Source organism: Lithobates pipiens, unplaced genomic scaffold, assembly GCF_037356315.1.
Source record: "Lithobates pipiens isolate NorthernLeopardFrog02 unplaced genomic scaffold, aLitPip1_a1.2 Scaffold_16, whole genome shotgun sequence".
NCBI classification, from domain to species: domain Eukaryota; kingdom Metazoa; phylum Chordata; class Amphibia; order Anura; family Ranidae; genus Lithobates; species Lithobates pipiens.
The window spans coordinates 640,508,273-640,523,479 of NW_027507748.1; the positions used below are offsets into that span (position 1 = coordinate 640,508,273).

The 15,207-nt window shown below is 42.8% G+C and overlaps 1 protein-coding gene across 1 annotated transcript in view; it reads right to left on the bottom strand.

Annotated features, from left to right (window-relative positions):
* Positions 1-13,349, bottom strand: part of TRIM13 (tripartite motif containing 13) — a 36,876-nt gene extending 23,527 nt beyond the window's left edge. Inside the window, exon 1 of the mRNA XM_077484282.1 lies at positions 12,856-13,349. Coding sequence (XP_077340408.1) covers positions 12,856-12,864 — 9 coding nt within the window. The 5' untranslated portion in view covers positions 12,865-13,349. The remainder of the gene's footprint in view (positions 1-12,855) is intronic.
* Positions 13,350-15,207: the final 1,858 nt, after the last annotated feature.

A 15,207-nucleotide genomic window follows, 5' to 3' on the forward strand; every position in this document is an offset into this window, starting at 1 on the left:
GTAACGGTAAACCCAGCAAAACCAGCAGGGTCAGTGCTACAAATAGTTAAACAGAGTAAGATAAAACATAAACATTATAGTTACAAAAGGACACTCATCCATTCATAAAAAGTTCAATGAACACAATCGATTTTTCATGGTGAGCCAAAATGGTCTAAGCATCAGTTCGATGTAACTCGACGCACGTTTCATGACTCGTGCCAATCATCAGGAGCAAAATGCGCTGAAATTAAATCAGTAATATCTATAAGTATAGGATATCCTTTAAACGGAGAACAATCTCCAAAAATAAAGGTGTGTAACTTACAGTATGGCCAAATGGTGACGCCCAACCTTAAATCCAAGGGAAGAAGAGGGACAAGGATGATTATCTCCCCGGGGGCTGTGGTGAGGAGTCCCATCCAGATCGGAGACAACAGCCAGGTGAAGACCAGGTGACCATGTCATGACCATGTGAATCTGGTGTATGCTTAACAGTCCACACTGCTCTGCAAGGGTAGGAAAATGAAACCATGTGAAACGAATGTGTTAAAGTAATGTAATGAAATGAGCCTATACCTGTGAATGAGTGAAGTGATGAATAGTGGTGATGTGATGTGTATGAACTAAAAAAAAACAAAAAAAAAACCTACAACCAAAAACCATGCCCGCTAAAAATAAAAACAAAACCAACAATGGATGGTGGTCTGTTTAATGTGAAAACTAAAAATTAATCCCAAAGAGATATTGTGTTGAATGTGAGCCAAACTAAATTACCTGTGTGGGTCTGTGGCTGTAGACATGCCTGATGTCCTGCTTGTGTGAATGGTTCATGTGAAATGGTCAGCTGGCCAGCCTGAGCAGCTTATATCCCTGGAAAAGGGCGGGTCCCCACCAGCACCATGAGCCCCAATTGGATGGAAAGAGGGAATCTGCTCAATGCTCAGGCAGATTAATGCACTGAGCAGAGCATCCAATCATGATGCCGATGCATAGGAGGCAAGACCCCACCCCCAACCTGTATAAGGGATAAGTGTGGGGGAGATAGACTGCCATGCATTGCAGCCCCAGGGTCAGAAAATGCACCCCATTTCTCCCCAGCAAGGGGGCCCATCCATGGCCAAAAAAAGAAGTACACTATATTGTATCCCATAAAAATGTATCTAGTTGCTGGCAATATTAGCCAAGATATAGAATTAATTAGGGTAGGGTAGAAGATACCCACTTTCCCAGCAACCTGCCACACCTTAACATCAATAGTCAATCACTCATCCACTTCTATATCTCCCTTATAATGAGCCACTTGTCTTTCAAACCTTCATATCACCATATATATCTATATATCTATAATTCTGTCCACTCCGTAGTAGCCTCACTCCCGAGGGGAGACTTTCTAGCCTTTCAGCCTCATCAGAGGTTCCTACCTTTTGCAGTAGAGGAACGTAATTTTCAGTTTGTGGCTCTACCCTTCGGGCTGGCTCCAGCTCCCAGGTGTTCACAAAAGGTCCTAGCACCAGTACTGGATCTTTTAAGGGCCCAAGGGAATCGGGTATTACGACCTCCTAGTCAGATCACTCATTACAGGCTCTAGAACAGAGCATAATATGCACAGTGCGGTATTTGAAAAGCTTAGGTTGGATCATAAATACCGAAAAATCAGCCTTGAAACCAGCTCAAAGTCTAAACTATTTAGGTCTGATCCTATATAACATTAAAGCAAAAATATTCTCGCCACCTGTAAGGTTAAGGTGCATCAGATAAGGGGCACCAGACAACCCTCCATTCAGCTCTTTATGAGTCTTTAGGGAGGATGGTATCCTCTTTCGAGGCAGTGCCCTATGCCCACTTCCATTCCAGGCCTTTACAACAAGACATCTTGTTGGCCTAGATCAGAAAAGGAAGAGCCCTGGATTATCCAATGTGCTTATCTCCTCCGCCACGCTTAAGCCTAAACTGGTGGTTGTGGGATCAGGAACTGCGACAGAGAAAAATCATTCCTCCCAGTAACTTCGAGAGTACTAACTACAGATGCCAGTCTCTCAGGCTGAGGAGCGATCCTATAAGGACTCACAGCTCAGGGAAAATGGTCAGGGACAGAACAGATCTTGCCCACCAACGTCCTGGAATTACAGGCAGTGCATCTGGCCCTATGGTCCTGCTGGATAGTTGAGCTTCAGGACTCCCTTATCAGGGTTCAGTCTGACAATGCCACTGCAGTGGCCTATATAAACCATCAAGGTGGTACCAGGAGTCATTCAGCTCTGAAGTAGGTGAACCACATACTATCCTGGTCAGAGGGACATGTGCCGATTATATTGGCAGTCCATATACCGGGAGTAGAGAACTGGAAGGCAGATTATCTCAGCTGCCAGCAGATCTGCCTGGGGGAATGGTCCCTACACCCAGGGGTGTTCCAGTAAATTTGCCAGCATTGGGGATGGCCAGAGGTCCAACTATTGGCATCCAGGTTCAACAACAAGCTACAGCTATTTGTGTCCCGAACTAGGGATCCTCTGGCAATCGGAGCAGATGCTCTGATAGTTCCATTGAGACAGTACTCCCTGGTTTATGCATTACCTCCGATCCTTCTCCTTCCACATTTGTTGCTCAGGATTTGGAAAGAGGGGGTTCCAGTCATTCTGGTGTCACCAGCCTGGCCCAGAGGGCCCTGGTTCCCGGAGATTGTGAGACTGACAATCGACGGGCCATGGCGCTTCCAAGTTGCCCTGATCTACTGTCTCAAGGTCCTATATTCCACCCCAATTTACAGTCTCTAAATTTGATGGCATGGTTATTGAAGCCAGGGTGTTAAAGGACCGTGGCATCTCAGGATCTGTAGTGTCTACCCTAGTTAATGCTAGAAAAGCTGTCAGTAGGAAAATTTCTCATAAGGTCTGGAAGACTTATATTGCTTGGTGTGAAGCCAGAAAATGTCATCCTCGGAAATAGATGATTGGGAGAATTTTCTCTTTTCTACAGTCAGCTGTAGGCTAACCAATCTGGGGTATAATAAATTATGTGGACCAGTTTGAATTGGATACGGCGATCTCTAAACGATACCAGAGGCTTAAATGGAACCTCCCATATGCCGTCCCAGTCTTCTCCCTGAATGTTCGGAATGAGTTACATCCAAACATCTCTGCATTTTGGTTAGTGCCTTTGGCCTTACAGAAAACAGTTATTTATACATTTCCAACATAAGCTTGGCAAGCGAAGCATTGTGTAAAAGTTCCAATGCAGATGAACGAAAATCCAGGGCATCTGAGCCAAATTGACACACAAATGCATGCCTCAGCTGCAGATATCTTAACAGATAGCAGTTTGGCAACTGATATCTGGCCTTAAGTCAATCAAAAGTACATAGCGCCCCCCCCCCCCCCTTCTATTACATCATGTAAGCTCTTTATTCCAACCCCCACCCATATGAGCGGATCTGGAATTCCACTGAAGTGCTGTAGTTTGGGGTTAAACCACAATGGAGTTGATGAAGAGACAGATTTTATCCCAGGAGTCATGAGCTCTTGTACTTTATACCATGCCCGTATTGTTACTTTCATAGATCCCGGTAAAGATGAATGCATCCAAGAACCTCTATGTACTAGATTAGATAGACCCTCATAAGATTCAAGGATCTCTGCCTCTAACACTGTGGAAGCATCCTCTTGTCCAGACGGTTCTTGTAGGGTGCAGATACTGATCCTAGGATGCGATTTAGGCCATAAAAAACATGTTAAAAAGGCTATCAGTGCATTTGAAGTAGGTCTGTGTAACACACAGCGGAGAGTTTAAAAGAAAATCTAAAAATAATGGTAAGATTTAAAATTTTATGAACAGTCGCCATTCCAATCAATGATAAAGGTAGGTTTCTCCAGGCCTCCAATCTATATTTAACTGTTGGAATTAAGGGTCATATAGTCCCCCACTCTAGGTGATATCTGAATACCCAATTATTCAGGGTACCCAAACAATAGGGATATTAGCATCGGCATATGACTGGGCCCAGTGTCAATTGACATCACACTCGACTTAGTCCAATTGACTTTGAGACCTGAAAACTTTGCAAATGTTGTCAATATGTCAAAAAATGCTTGTAAGGATGGGCTTGGATCATCCACATAGAGAGGAGTGCATTTAAGAATGCCTCTAATCTCAAGAGGCACACAGAGCTATCACCAGATCACCAAATCAAATAGGGCAGGAGACATTGGGCACCCTTGTCTCGTGCCCCTGCCTACCGAAAAAAAAAAAAAATCAGAAATGTAGTATTAAAGAGGAAATAAACCCTGTTGGGTTTACTTCCTCTTTGTTTCCCTGCAAAGGCAAAACATAATCCATTATGTGTCACTTACCTGACACATTTCCTCGCCGGCTGGAAGCATCAATCTTCCTTCTGGGGTCACGCAGTCCGGCTCTGTGACTGGCCGGAGTCGTGTGCGCGTGAAAGACGCCAGTCACGGCATGTCGTTTAATGAAAACAGCACGCTGTGACCCTTCTAAAGTGTGCATGCGCCGAGTACTAGAGGCGCATGCGCAGAAGGAATCCTCATATGGGGAATTGCAAATATCTCCTAAACCATGGAGGCTGTCACTTAACATACCATCTCCGCTCCCGGAGGAGATGTTCCCCACGTGGGGATATTCATGACCCTCAATGCCGTACCAATTGCACATGGATGCCCTAGATACCTTCCACATGTACACGCTTAATCCAACATCAAGTCACGAAACGCGTTGAGCTAACAGATGTTGTGTTCAAATCGCATACTTCATCCTACCACGCCATTGTGGATTCTGTTAATGCATTATGTATCTGACTATATTCTAATCATGTGCTATCCAATTTTGGGCTTTTCCATATGTATCATGTGCCATTCATTTTTTGGGATTATTTATGTATTATATATTGCTGTATGAAATAAAGTTTATTATCTTACTCCATGCAGGTATTTAATTATATGTGCAGTATATCAATTTTCTATTGATATGCATTATGAGACAAAATGTCCTACTCCTTGACATAGATTATAGATATGTCAATTATATGTGTAGTATATCGATTTTTTATCGAATATGAATTATGAGACAAATGCCATACTCCTTTACATATATTATAGATATGTCAATTATAATGCCACACAACACTTAACCCTCTGCGTACTTCATTTAAAGTCCCGCCTCCATGTTCTCTTTTGTACATAAAGAAAATGACAGAAAGCCTTAAAATGCCATAAACCTAATGGGGACTAAATTTTTATTTTTTTCCCCCACACAGCAGATTTTTTAAATATAAAATTTAGCCTGGAGTTCTACATTAAGGCTGCTTTCACATTGGGGCGGTGCGGGCGTCGGCGGTAAAGCGCCGCTATTTTTAGCGGCGCTTTACCGTCGTTTTAGCGGCGGTCTGCGGGCGCTAGCGGGGTGGTTTTAACCCCCGCTAGCGGCCGAAAAAGGGTTAAACCCGCCCGCTGCAGCGGCGCTTTTTTTGGCGGTATTGCCGCGCTGTCCCATTGATTTCAATGGGTAGGAGCGGTATAGGAGCAGTGAATACACCGCTCCTTCACCGCTCCAAAGATGCGGCTAGCAGGACTTTTTTCACTGTTCTGCTAGCGCACCGCCCCAGTGTGAAAGCCCTCCGGCTTTCACACTGGAGTTAAAGGGGCCGGTTTTTTTCAGGCGCTACACAGGCACTATTTTTAGCGCTGTAACACCTGAATACCGCCCCAGTGTGAAAGCAGCCTAACTAAAACAAATGCAGGTGGACCATGTGAATAAGGGCTAAAACTGGCTATTGTATTTGGGCAACTGGCCGAATACATTTTTTTTTCAATTTTTTAGCCACAGGATGTTGAAGGGTGACAACAAGGTAGCGAAATCCACATAGTGTATGGCCACCTTTAGAGGTCATAGGCTTTCAGTATATGCGCCTACATTTCCGTACAGGGCAATTGGGGCAGTCTTGCGTTTTCTCTTCCTATTTGTTGATAGCTGAATTTTTTAAAACAAATACCAGGCTGCTTATGCATCTCTCATAGAGCCACATAAAACAATGAGTGGATTAGGGTGGGAATGGAAACACCCTATTGCCTGCAGGGCTTCTGGCAAAGAATACAAAAAAGTTCCTACAACGAACTTCCCAATAAAGAATGATTACATGCTTCCCTTACATAGCAGCACTCCATCACTTCTAATGCTGATGAAAAAAAAAATAGGCAAGATGATACAGATAATATAAAATATGGGTAAGGCTTCACATATATGCAAATTGGATGCATTTTGAACTGCATCTGAATAGCACACCATGCGAACCAAACCGAATGTCTATGGAACAGGTTCACATACTCTATAATACCAAAAGTATTAGGATGCCTTCACATGCACATACATTTTAATGGCAGCCCAGTCTTAGCCCTTGTACACACGGTCGGAGATTCCGATAACCAAATCCGCCGGATTTTGTACGAAAGATTTTGTCCGAAACTGTTGCATACACACGGTCGGACAAAGTTGTCGGAAAATCCAACGTGATGACGTTATTTCGATACGACGGGACTACGTTCAGGCTAGTAGCCAATAGCTTTGGTGTAGGAATTTGATCTGAGCATGCGTGGCACTTTGTCCGATCGGAATTCTCTACACATGATCAGAGTATGTCCGATCGGAGCATTTTGTCGGAAAATTTTACCGACATGTTGGAAAACTTGGTCCGTCGGATATTCCGATGGAAACAGTCCGATGGAGACCACACACAGTCGGAATATCCGACAAAACGGTCCGATCGGACACATTCCGTCGGAATCTCCGACCGTGTGTACAAGGGCTTAGTCTGTAGGGTTCAATATTGAGTTGACCCACCCGTTGCAGCTTTAACAGCTTCAACTCTTCTGAGAAGGCTGTCTACAATGTTTAGGAGTCTCTCTATGGGTTCTTAAGGACACGGCCAGCTTCCCACCCTGCTCCATGACAACCAACTATTGTTAAAAGGCACTGGTGGCTGCTGTTTAAAAAAAATAAACAAAATCACATCCAATCTTTTGAACAGCTGCTTTGAAAATTTGCAGTGAAAACAGAGGGGAAATTTGCGGTGAATGTGTAAATGCATGCAGCAAAGCTAATGTTTTTACATTAATAATATTCTGTCTGCTTTAAAGACGTATCTTTAAAATCCACCTTTTACTATGGATCAGTCATTTTCAACCAGGGTTCCTTGAGCAATCAGCAATTGGGGCATTCGTCCCACTTACTACCAATGTAAAGGGCATTCTTTCTATAGATCACCAATCTATGAGGCTTTCTTCCCACTGACCACCAATAGAAGGAATATTCTTCCCACTGTGCATCTTATGACTGACCACTGGTGAAGGAGGCCCTTTTCCCAATGACAACTAATATATTGTTCTTTTAATTATTATCAATATAAAAAGGGATCTATTTCCCAGTGACCATGAATATAATTATGTCTTTCTTCCAATAACCACCAATATAAGAGGATCCTTTTCCCAATGACCACCAATATATAGGGTTCGTCCCCTCAATAACCACCAATATACAGTGAGGGGATCCTTCTCCCAATGACAACCAATATAACGGGCCCTTCTCCAATTAACACCAATATAAGGGGATCATTCTTCCAATGAAAACCAATATAAGGGGGGGGGGTCTTTCTCCAAATAACACCAATATAAGGGTGTCCTCCTTCCAGTGGCCACCAATATAAGGAGATCATTCTCCCCATGACCACCAAAATAAGGCAATCCTTCTCCCAATGACAATCAATATAAGGGGATCCTTCTCTCAGTGATCATCAATTTAATTCAATCTTAATTTTATTCAGGAGAAAGGTTGAGAAAGAGAAGTTAAACATTACAAACAATAACAAGATACACCAACAATATGTATCGTATGTGTCTTAACAAAAACATGTCCATGGTACAAATAAAAGGATTGAGAGCATGCATAGAAAGCATATCAGGAAACCTTTAATGATAACAATCCTTGTTTGGGGGAAAAGGGGGCAAAGAAAAGGAAAAAACATGTATGTGTATATATATATATATATATATATATATATATATATACATACATACATACATCCATATAGACTAAAATGGATAAAGCATATAAGCTAAAGAACCCTTCGTCTTCCGCTCCGTCAGGGGGAGCAAGGCTGACCCCCGCGCAGAGCAACAGACGAAATTATATAGAAATCTATAGAAAAATATTACGTGGGGTTCTTACATCGATTCAGGAACAACAGATAAGCCGAAGCCATGGTACATTAGCTATATGGATTTCTAGGGATGTATGGAAATATACAGAAAGGAAAAAGGATCAAGGGCATATAAGAGAGGGCATAAAGATAGGGGACAAGGATCACTCCATCATGGTCCCAGGGCGACGCCATCCAGGCCATGTTCAGCCCAGGAGACAAACTCAGAGGAGTACCGGAACGTGGACCATGATGTCCAGGTGAGAGTAAACTGTTCATTTTTACCACATTCCTCTGCCAACAGACGTTCCAGGTCCCTTATGCGGTCCACCTCCGTCGCCCAGTCCCCCTGGGAAGGCGTGATCATCAATTTAAGGAAGTCTATTCACAATGACTACCAATTTAAGGGAGTCTTCTCCCAGTGATCACCAATAAGGGTGTTTTTCTCTCCATGAACACCAATGAAAGGGGGTCCTTCTCCAAGTGATCACCAATTTAAGGGAGTATTTTCACAATGACAACCATTTGAAGGGAGGGTAGAGGAACAAGTAAAAAATGAATATTGCACATCCATAGTATATGCATAAGTGGGCAACGCAATGTAAAATCAGAAGTCTGTACATATTTTGTCATTTAATGAAACCATATCTCCTGGGGTATGTATTTTGGTCATTATTATAAAGTAACATTGGTTTTATTATAATTACAGAAAATTATTTTGTCAAATAGACTTATAGAGCATCCCTAAGGCCTCACTCGCTTGACAAACCTGTGATTACAAAATGTTTATAGAGCATTTTTTAATCACATAAGGAAGAATATTATGGCGTTTAATGGTAAGTCACGCTGTGTGTTTACATATGTTTAGGAGCATTCAGAAACAATCAAATTTTGTGCATCCAGGGGCAGATTAAATACTCTGAATGCGCCTAAATTCATGTAAACGCATGAAAACGCAGGAGAACTTGATCTGGAAAGCATAAAGTTTGTTATGCTTTATCTCATTTCTCTATCGTTTTTAAATAGCCTAAACACAGGAGATTCTTGTGAATGTAGCCTAAGCCTCAGTTCACACTGCAACAATTTTGGAACCGCACTGCAACTAGATCGCATTGGCACTTTTGAAGCCTGCAATCATTAAAATTGCACTGACACCCGCAGCAGAGCGGATGGCAAGGGCAGTGCGAATTGTGGTGTGGGAAACTTGTACGAATCATATACTGCATTAGTGTGAACCTAGGCTAAGGCTGACAGACAGGCTGTATTGCTGCTACAGACACATCACAAGTGGCAGGATTGTTAAAGAGGCCTCCTGACGGTCCCCACGGAACCTCTCCCTCTGTAGCCAGATGCAGCGAGATATCGGTATGTTGCTGTCCTTAACACTGCTGAATCTTGATTGCTAGTGATGGAAGCGACATCACGCTGCCTCAGCTAGAGAGGGAGCGATTTCCATATTGACACACAGCCAGTCTTCTGGATCGCTAGCAGAGTCACCTGTCTGACATCAGCTTTAGTGACAAATACTGTAAGTATGCCACAGTCCTTATATATTATTTATTCTTAGGTCTTAAAGGGGAGGTCTACCCACCGCTGCAAAAATTAAAAGCCAGCAGCTGCACATACTCAGCTGCTGACTTTTAATTATCGGACACTTACTTGTCCTTGAGTCCAGCGATGTCGGCACCGCAGCAGATGTTTCCATCAGCTGGCGGGTGCTGCTGCCTCCATTCAGGGCCATCTTTAATATTGACTGGACCCTGGGCAAACATTTTCTTGGGCAACCTCTTCCATGCAATTTCACTCTCCACCTGCTCTAAGACATACAATAAATATCAGCTAGACTCAAAATCAGTTTACTGAATCAGATCAGGCAGCGATTGCGATTGGTTTCCGGAGGTTACAGTATAGCATTACCGCTCACTGACTGGCTGCTAGAGGTTACAGCACACCTTATGGCTCACTGTTTATTTTCTAAAGGGTTACAGAACAAGACTTCTGCTTGATGATTGGTTGCTAGAGAATACTGTACATCAATACTGCTCACTAATTGGTTGCTAGAGGTTACTGCATATCCTTACCGCTCAATGGTTGGTTGCAAGAGGTTAGTGCACAGCATTACTGCTCACTGATTGATTGCTAAAAGTTACAGCACATCATCTCCTCACTGCCTGCACACCATGAACTGGGGAGGCGAGGGGACAATTGTTAATGACACCCTCATGCATCGGCTGTGATGTGCGTATTCACATGCACCAAAATTCAGGTTCTGTGGCACCATGTTTTTCTGAAGAAGGGTTCCATCTCCGATTTTCTTACCTTTGCAGAACAGGCTGATGTTAGGCTGAATGACCACAGTTGTAGGCAGGACTTTTGAGCATGCTCCTTTACCTCTCCAGTGAGCAGCATTCAGCAGAAGTGATGGTAGACATGACCTCAAGGGGACATGATATACATATGAATGCTGCCTCTATTTACATATCAATACAGCAGCCCCTGACTTTTAACGCATTAATGCCGCCACTATTTGCTTATCAATGCCGGTTATTTACATATAAACACAAGGTCTGCAGGGGAGTCATCTGTACATGGCAATAGAGCAGGGCTGGGCAGCAGCAACAGAACTTTACACTGAGATATCAGGACACAGTAAGGGACTAAAACTTCAAGGGATAAGTGAATTTAAACTGAGATAGTTGGCAAGTATGAGGCAGCTGCTTTGGGCCCCACAACAATGATGGGGCCCAGGGCAACTGCCTCTTTTGTCCTGCCTCCATTGCATGTAAGGGAACCCGGCAGGGTAGCCTTTCGGCTGCATGCTGGGAACCCTACTGCGCATGCGCGAGGCTTTGCTCCTCTCTCTACTGGCCCAGAAGCCGGTGGAGGAAGAGGGAGTCCGATCGGTGACACAAATATCCGTCGCAGAGGCTCCCGGAATGGGAACAGGATACCTGTGAAAGATAGGTATCCTGTCCCGCCTCTCCACCCCCCGAAATGTGCCAAATGTGGCACCAGAGGGGGGAAGGAGTACAATAAGTGGAAGTTCCACTTTTGGGTAGAACTCCGCTTTAACTTGCAGTTTATGCTAACTGTGGGATGCAGACACTGACAATATTAGCAGGGGTTTCCAGAGACCTGAAAATTATTTCAAGGGTTCCTCTGTGTTAAAAGTTTTTGAAGGACTGCAGTATATGAAATAAACACATTACATTGACGCTAAAAAAAAAAAAAAAAAAAAAAAAAAAAATAAAAAAAAATTAAGTCTGCACACAAAGCAGTGTTCAGCTTAATCTGGCCATATAATGATTTTTTTTTCCCCTTCGACCTGAAAAAAAAAATCAATCTAACAGTAGGTAGATTCACATGCTTATGACAAACATACATCTATAATTAGACCAAAATAAAAATAATAAAAATACATAAATTATGGGGCAGACTAGATGGTCCACTTGTTCTTTTTTCTTGCTGTCACTCTTTTATTTTTCTAGATTCCTCCATCCACACTATACAGCACAGATAGATAAATCTGTAGTGCTGGCTATTGTTTGCAAAATGTTATAACAAAATATGAAAAAAATAAAATAATTGTTCAGTCTTTTTTTTTTGTTTGTTTGTTTAGCAAAAAAAATAGAAAACACAATGGTGATTAAATACCATCAAAGCTCTATTTGTGTGAAAAAAAATCATATGGATACAGTGTTGCATGACTGTGCAATTGTTATTCAAAGTGTGAGAGCGCTGAAAGCTGGAAATTGGCCTGGGCAGGAAGGGGGTATAAGTGCCCAGTAAGAAAGTGGTTAAGGAGGAGGTGGTTGGTGGGCAGCAAAAACGCAGCTCAACCGTGCATTTTTGCTGCTGCCCAACTGCAAGCCTAGGCAAGGCCTTAGGATGGGCACTGATGGCTTTATATTTGCCTTTGAGTTTCTCCTACCTTCTAAGTAGGGGTGAGCTCCGGTGTGTACGCACAGTCCACGTGCAGAGCCCACCAAGAAGTCGGCACTGAGCTAATCACAGGCAGTGAGACATTTCACGATTTCTGCGGCCGCGCATCGGGACAATGTCTCACTGCCTGTGATTAGCGCAGCGATGCGCTGCCTTCCTGGAGGGCTCTGCACGTGGAGTATGCGAACACGCCAAAGCTCATTCTTACTCCTCAGCTTCCCTTGATCTGTCTTCTCCTGAAGAACAATGAAACAATAAATCACCAACTTTTGGTTAAATTTTTCTACAGTGTAACATTTCCAACACGGTTAAGTTCCTAAATATTTAGCTGGACTATTCCATCGATCCTTAAGCTGGCCTACACTAGTACAGTAGACTTTTGCATGAAAATTCTCAGTACATTTGATGACCTGATGAATGTCGTTCAAAAGTACTTCAAAATTTTTGTTTGTTTTTAACATTTGATTTCAGAATGAATGGACTTAGCTGAAAGAAAACCCCATACACTTTTAGAAATTCATTTGTTCGAGATAAAAGTTTCCATCGAATGAAATAAAACGAATGTTAATTTTACCCCACTAATAATTAGAAAATCAAATAAGCATTCCTAAAATGAAGAAGTGTAGGGCCAGCCTTAGCAGCTAAAACAACTCCAGTTTGCTGCTTTCTATGGCACGCAGGCGCAGCGTACACCGTATCAATAAAACGTATTTTTCATTCGAACTCACCGCAGTCATTGTGAAGCCGATGTCTTTCACAGATCCCAGATTCCCACGTGTAAAGGTTCGTTATCATTCTATAGGGAAGTTGTGCTGTCCATGGATTTACTACAAAGAGATCCTTACTGCTGTGATCATGGTGTTCTGTTGCAGAATATTGATGATCAATGTCTTTCAGGAGAAGGTTAGAGAAGAGATCTGGCCCCAGGGGAGTTTTAGAAAGCTCAGGCAGCCCTGGCCTGCTGTAACCTACACACACACACATTCATGCTTTTACTACAGGCAGACCACAGCAGGATCTGAAAGATGCTGGCTGGGATCTGACATCATCACGCCGCCCAAAGATGATTGGAGCATCATGGGAAGTGTAGTCTCCTCTGTCGTGCTCTACGACACTGGAGACGCTTTAGGGCTCGTTCACAGCATATCAGCAGAGCTGCATTGATCTATATGGATTGATGCAAAGGCACACAGATAGCAATTGTTGCTTAGATCAGATGGGCTCAATTATCACTCCTATACTGACGACACTCAGTATACCAGTTTCGACTTTGGCGGCCTCTCTCCTATCTAACTGTATTTGTGATATAAAAACTTGGATGGTCTATAATTTCCTTTAATTAAACTGTGACAACGTGACAAGACTGAAGTCATGCTTATTGGCACCCCAAATCAATTACTTAAGGCCAGTCCTAAAATCTTATCTATAGAAGGCACTGTACTTAAGCTTCAGTCTAGATTGAAAAATCTAGGGGTGATATTTGATGTTAGTTTAAAACAGTTGTAAAGTCAGAAGGTTTTTTTATCTTAATGAATTCTATGCATGAAAAACCTTCTGTGTACAGCAGCCGCCCTCAGACCCCCTTATACTTACCTGAGCCCCATCTCTATCCAGCAATGTCCACGAGTGTCTGAGCCATCTGATATTCTCCCATTTTGATTTGCTGAGACACAGCAGCGGTGCCATTGGCTCCCGCTGCTGTCAATGTCAGTTGGCCAATCAGGATAGAGAGGGGGTCAGACTGCAGCTCTGTGTCTAAATGGACACAGGGAGCTGTGACTCGGCGTGGGTGCCCCCCATAGCAAGCCGCTTATCATACACTGTAGCTGAAAAGCGGATCCATACATTTGTGTTCTCCCGACTTCTGCAATGCTCGCTAGTGTACCCAAATCCACTGTTAATAGACTTCAATATGTTCAAAATTCTGCAGCCAGAATCCTGAGTAGGTCTGACACAAGCGATCCTATTACCCCTATCACATTTACCTTTTGTTTTACAACATTATTTGTTCACTATATTTCAACCAATTTCTTATTATTGTTCATGCAAAGTATTGTGTGATTATCTACTATAAAACATCGTTTTATATGATTTTCTATATACTTTCTATATACTTATGAGGTCCTTGTACTGAGTATAGGGTTGTTTGGTTGGGGTTTATCCCACTGATATCACTATAGCGCTGCACTTTATTATATACATAGTCTACTTATTATACAAACTTTGTTGTACTGGATGCTACTATATATCATTTAAAGAGACAGTGAGGTTTATTTATTCTTTTATGGATACCCGAATGAAAGACTGTTATTAAAGGCAAGTGTATTGCTAGAATCATAGTCTATATATGGGCAGATCTGTTTTGTAGTGGTTAGGTTACTGGGCTGCTTTTAAACTGATCCGCAGGTGCAGCACAGTGTACCTTAAGCATTGTACACACAATCGGATTTTCTGCAGACAAAACCTGTGGATTTTGTCTTGCATACAAATGGCAAGGAATTGTCAGCCAACAAACACCAACGTAGTGACGTACTATGTGGTTTTTCAGCTCTTTGGTGCCACCCTTTGGACTCCTGCTAATGTCATGCTAGTAGAAGTTTGGTGAGTGTTGATTCGTGCTTTTCATTTCACGCTTTTAATTTTGTGCTTTTCAATTCGCACTTTTCAATTTGCACTTTTCAGTTTGTTTCTGAACGGCCGTTCGTCAACCAGCCATGTTACAGAATCGGAGGAGATAACGTGTTATTATTGGCTTTTCATCTGTCCGCTCCGCTCATTGTCGCCCGCAACAGGTTACCAAGTTGCTCAAGCGGCCCTCGCTCTTCAAAAGGTTGGGCACCCCTTGCATAGACTTTAAGTTCCTCTGGCCCACCGATAAGGCACTTCATGGCTTGGCACCCCATTATCTCTATGAACTTTTAGCAACTTACTCCCCCCCCCTTGTAATCTCCGCTCCTCAAATTCTGGTCTTCTGAGTGTCCCCTCTACTCACCTAGACTCAATGAGGGACAGAGCCTTCTCCTGCTATGCTTCAAAACTATGGAATTCAACATCAGAGAGTCTCTAAACTCATATTCAAA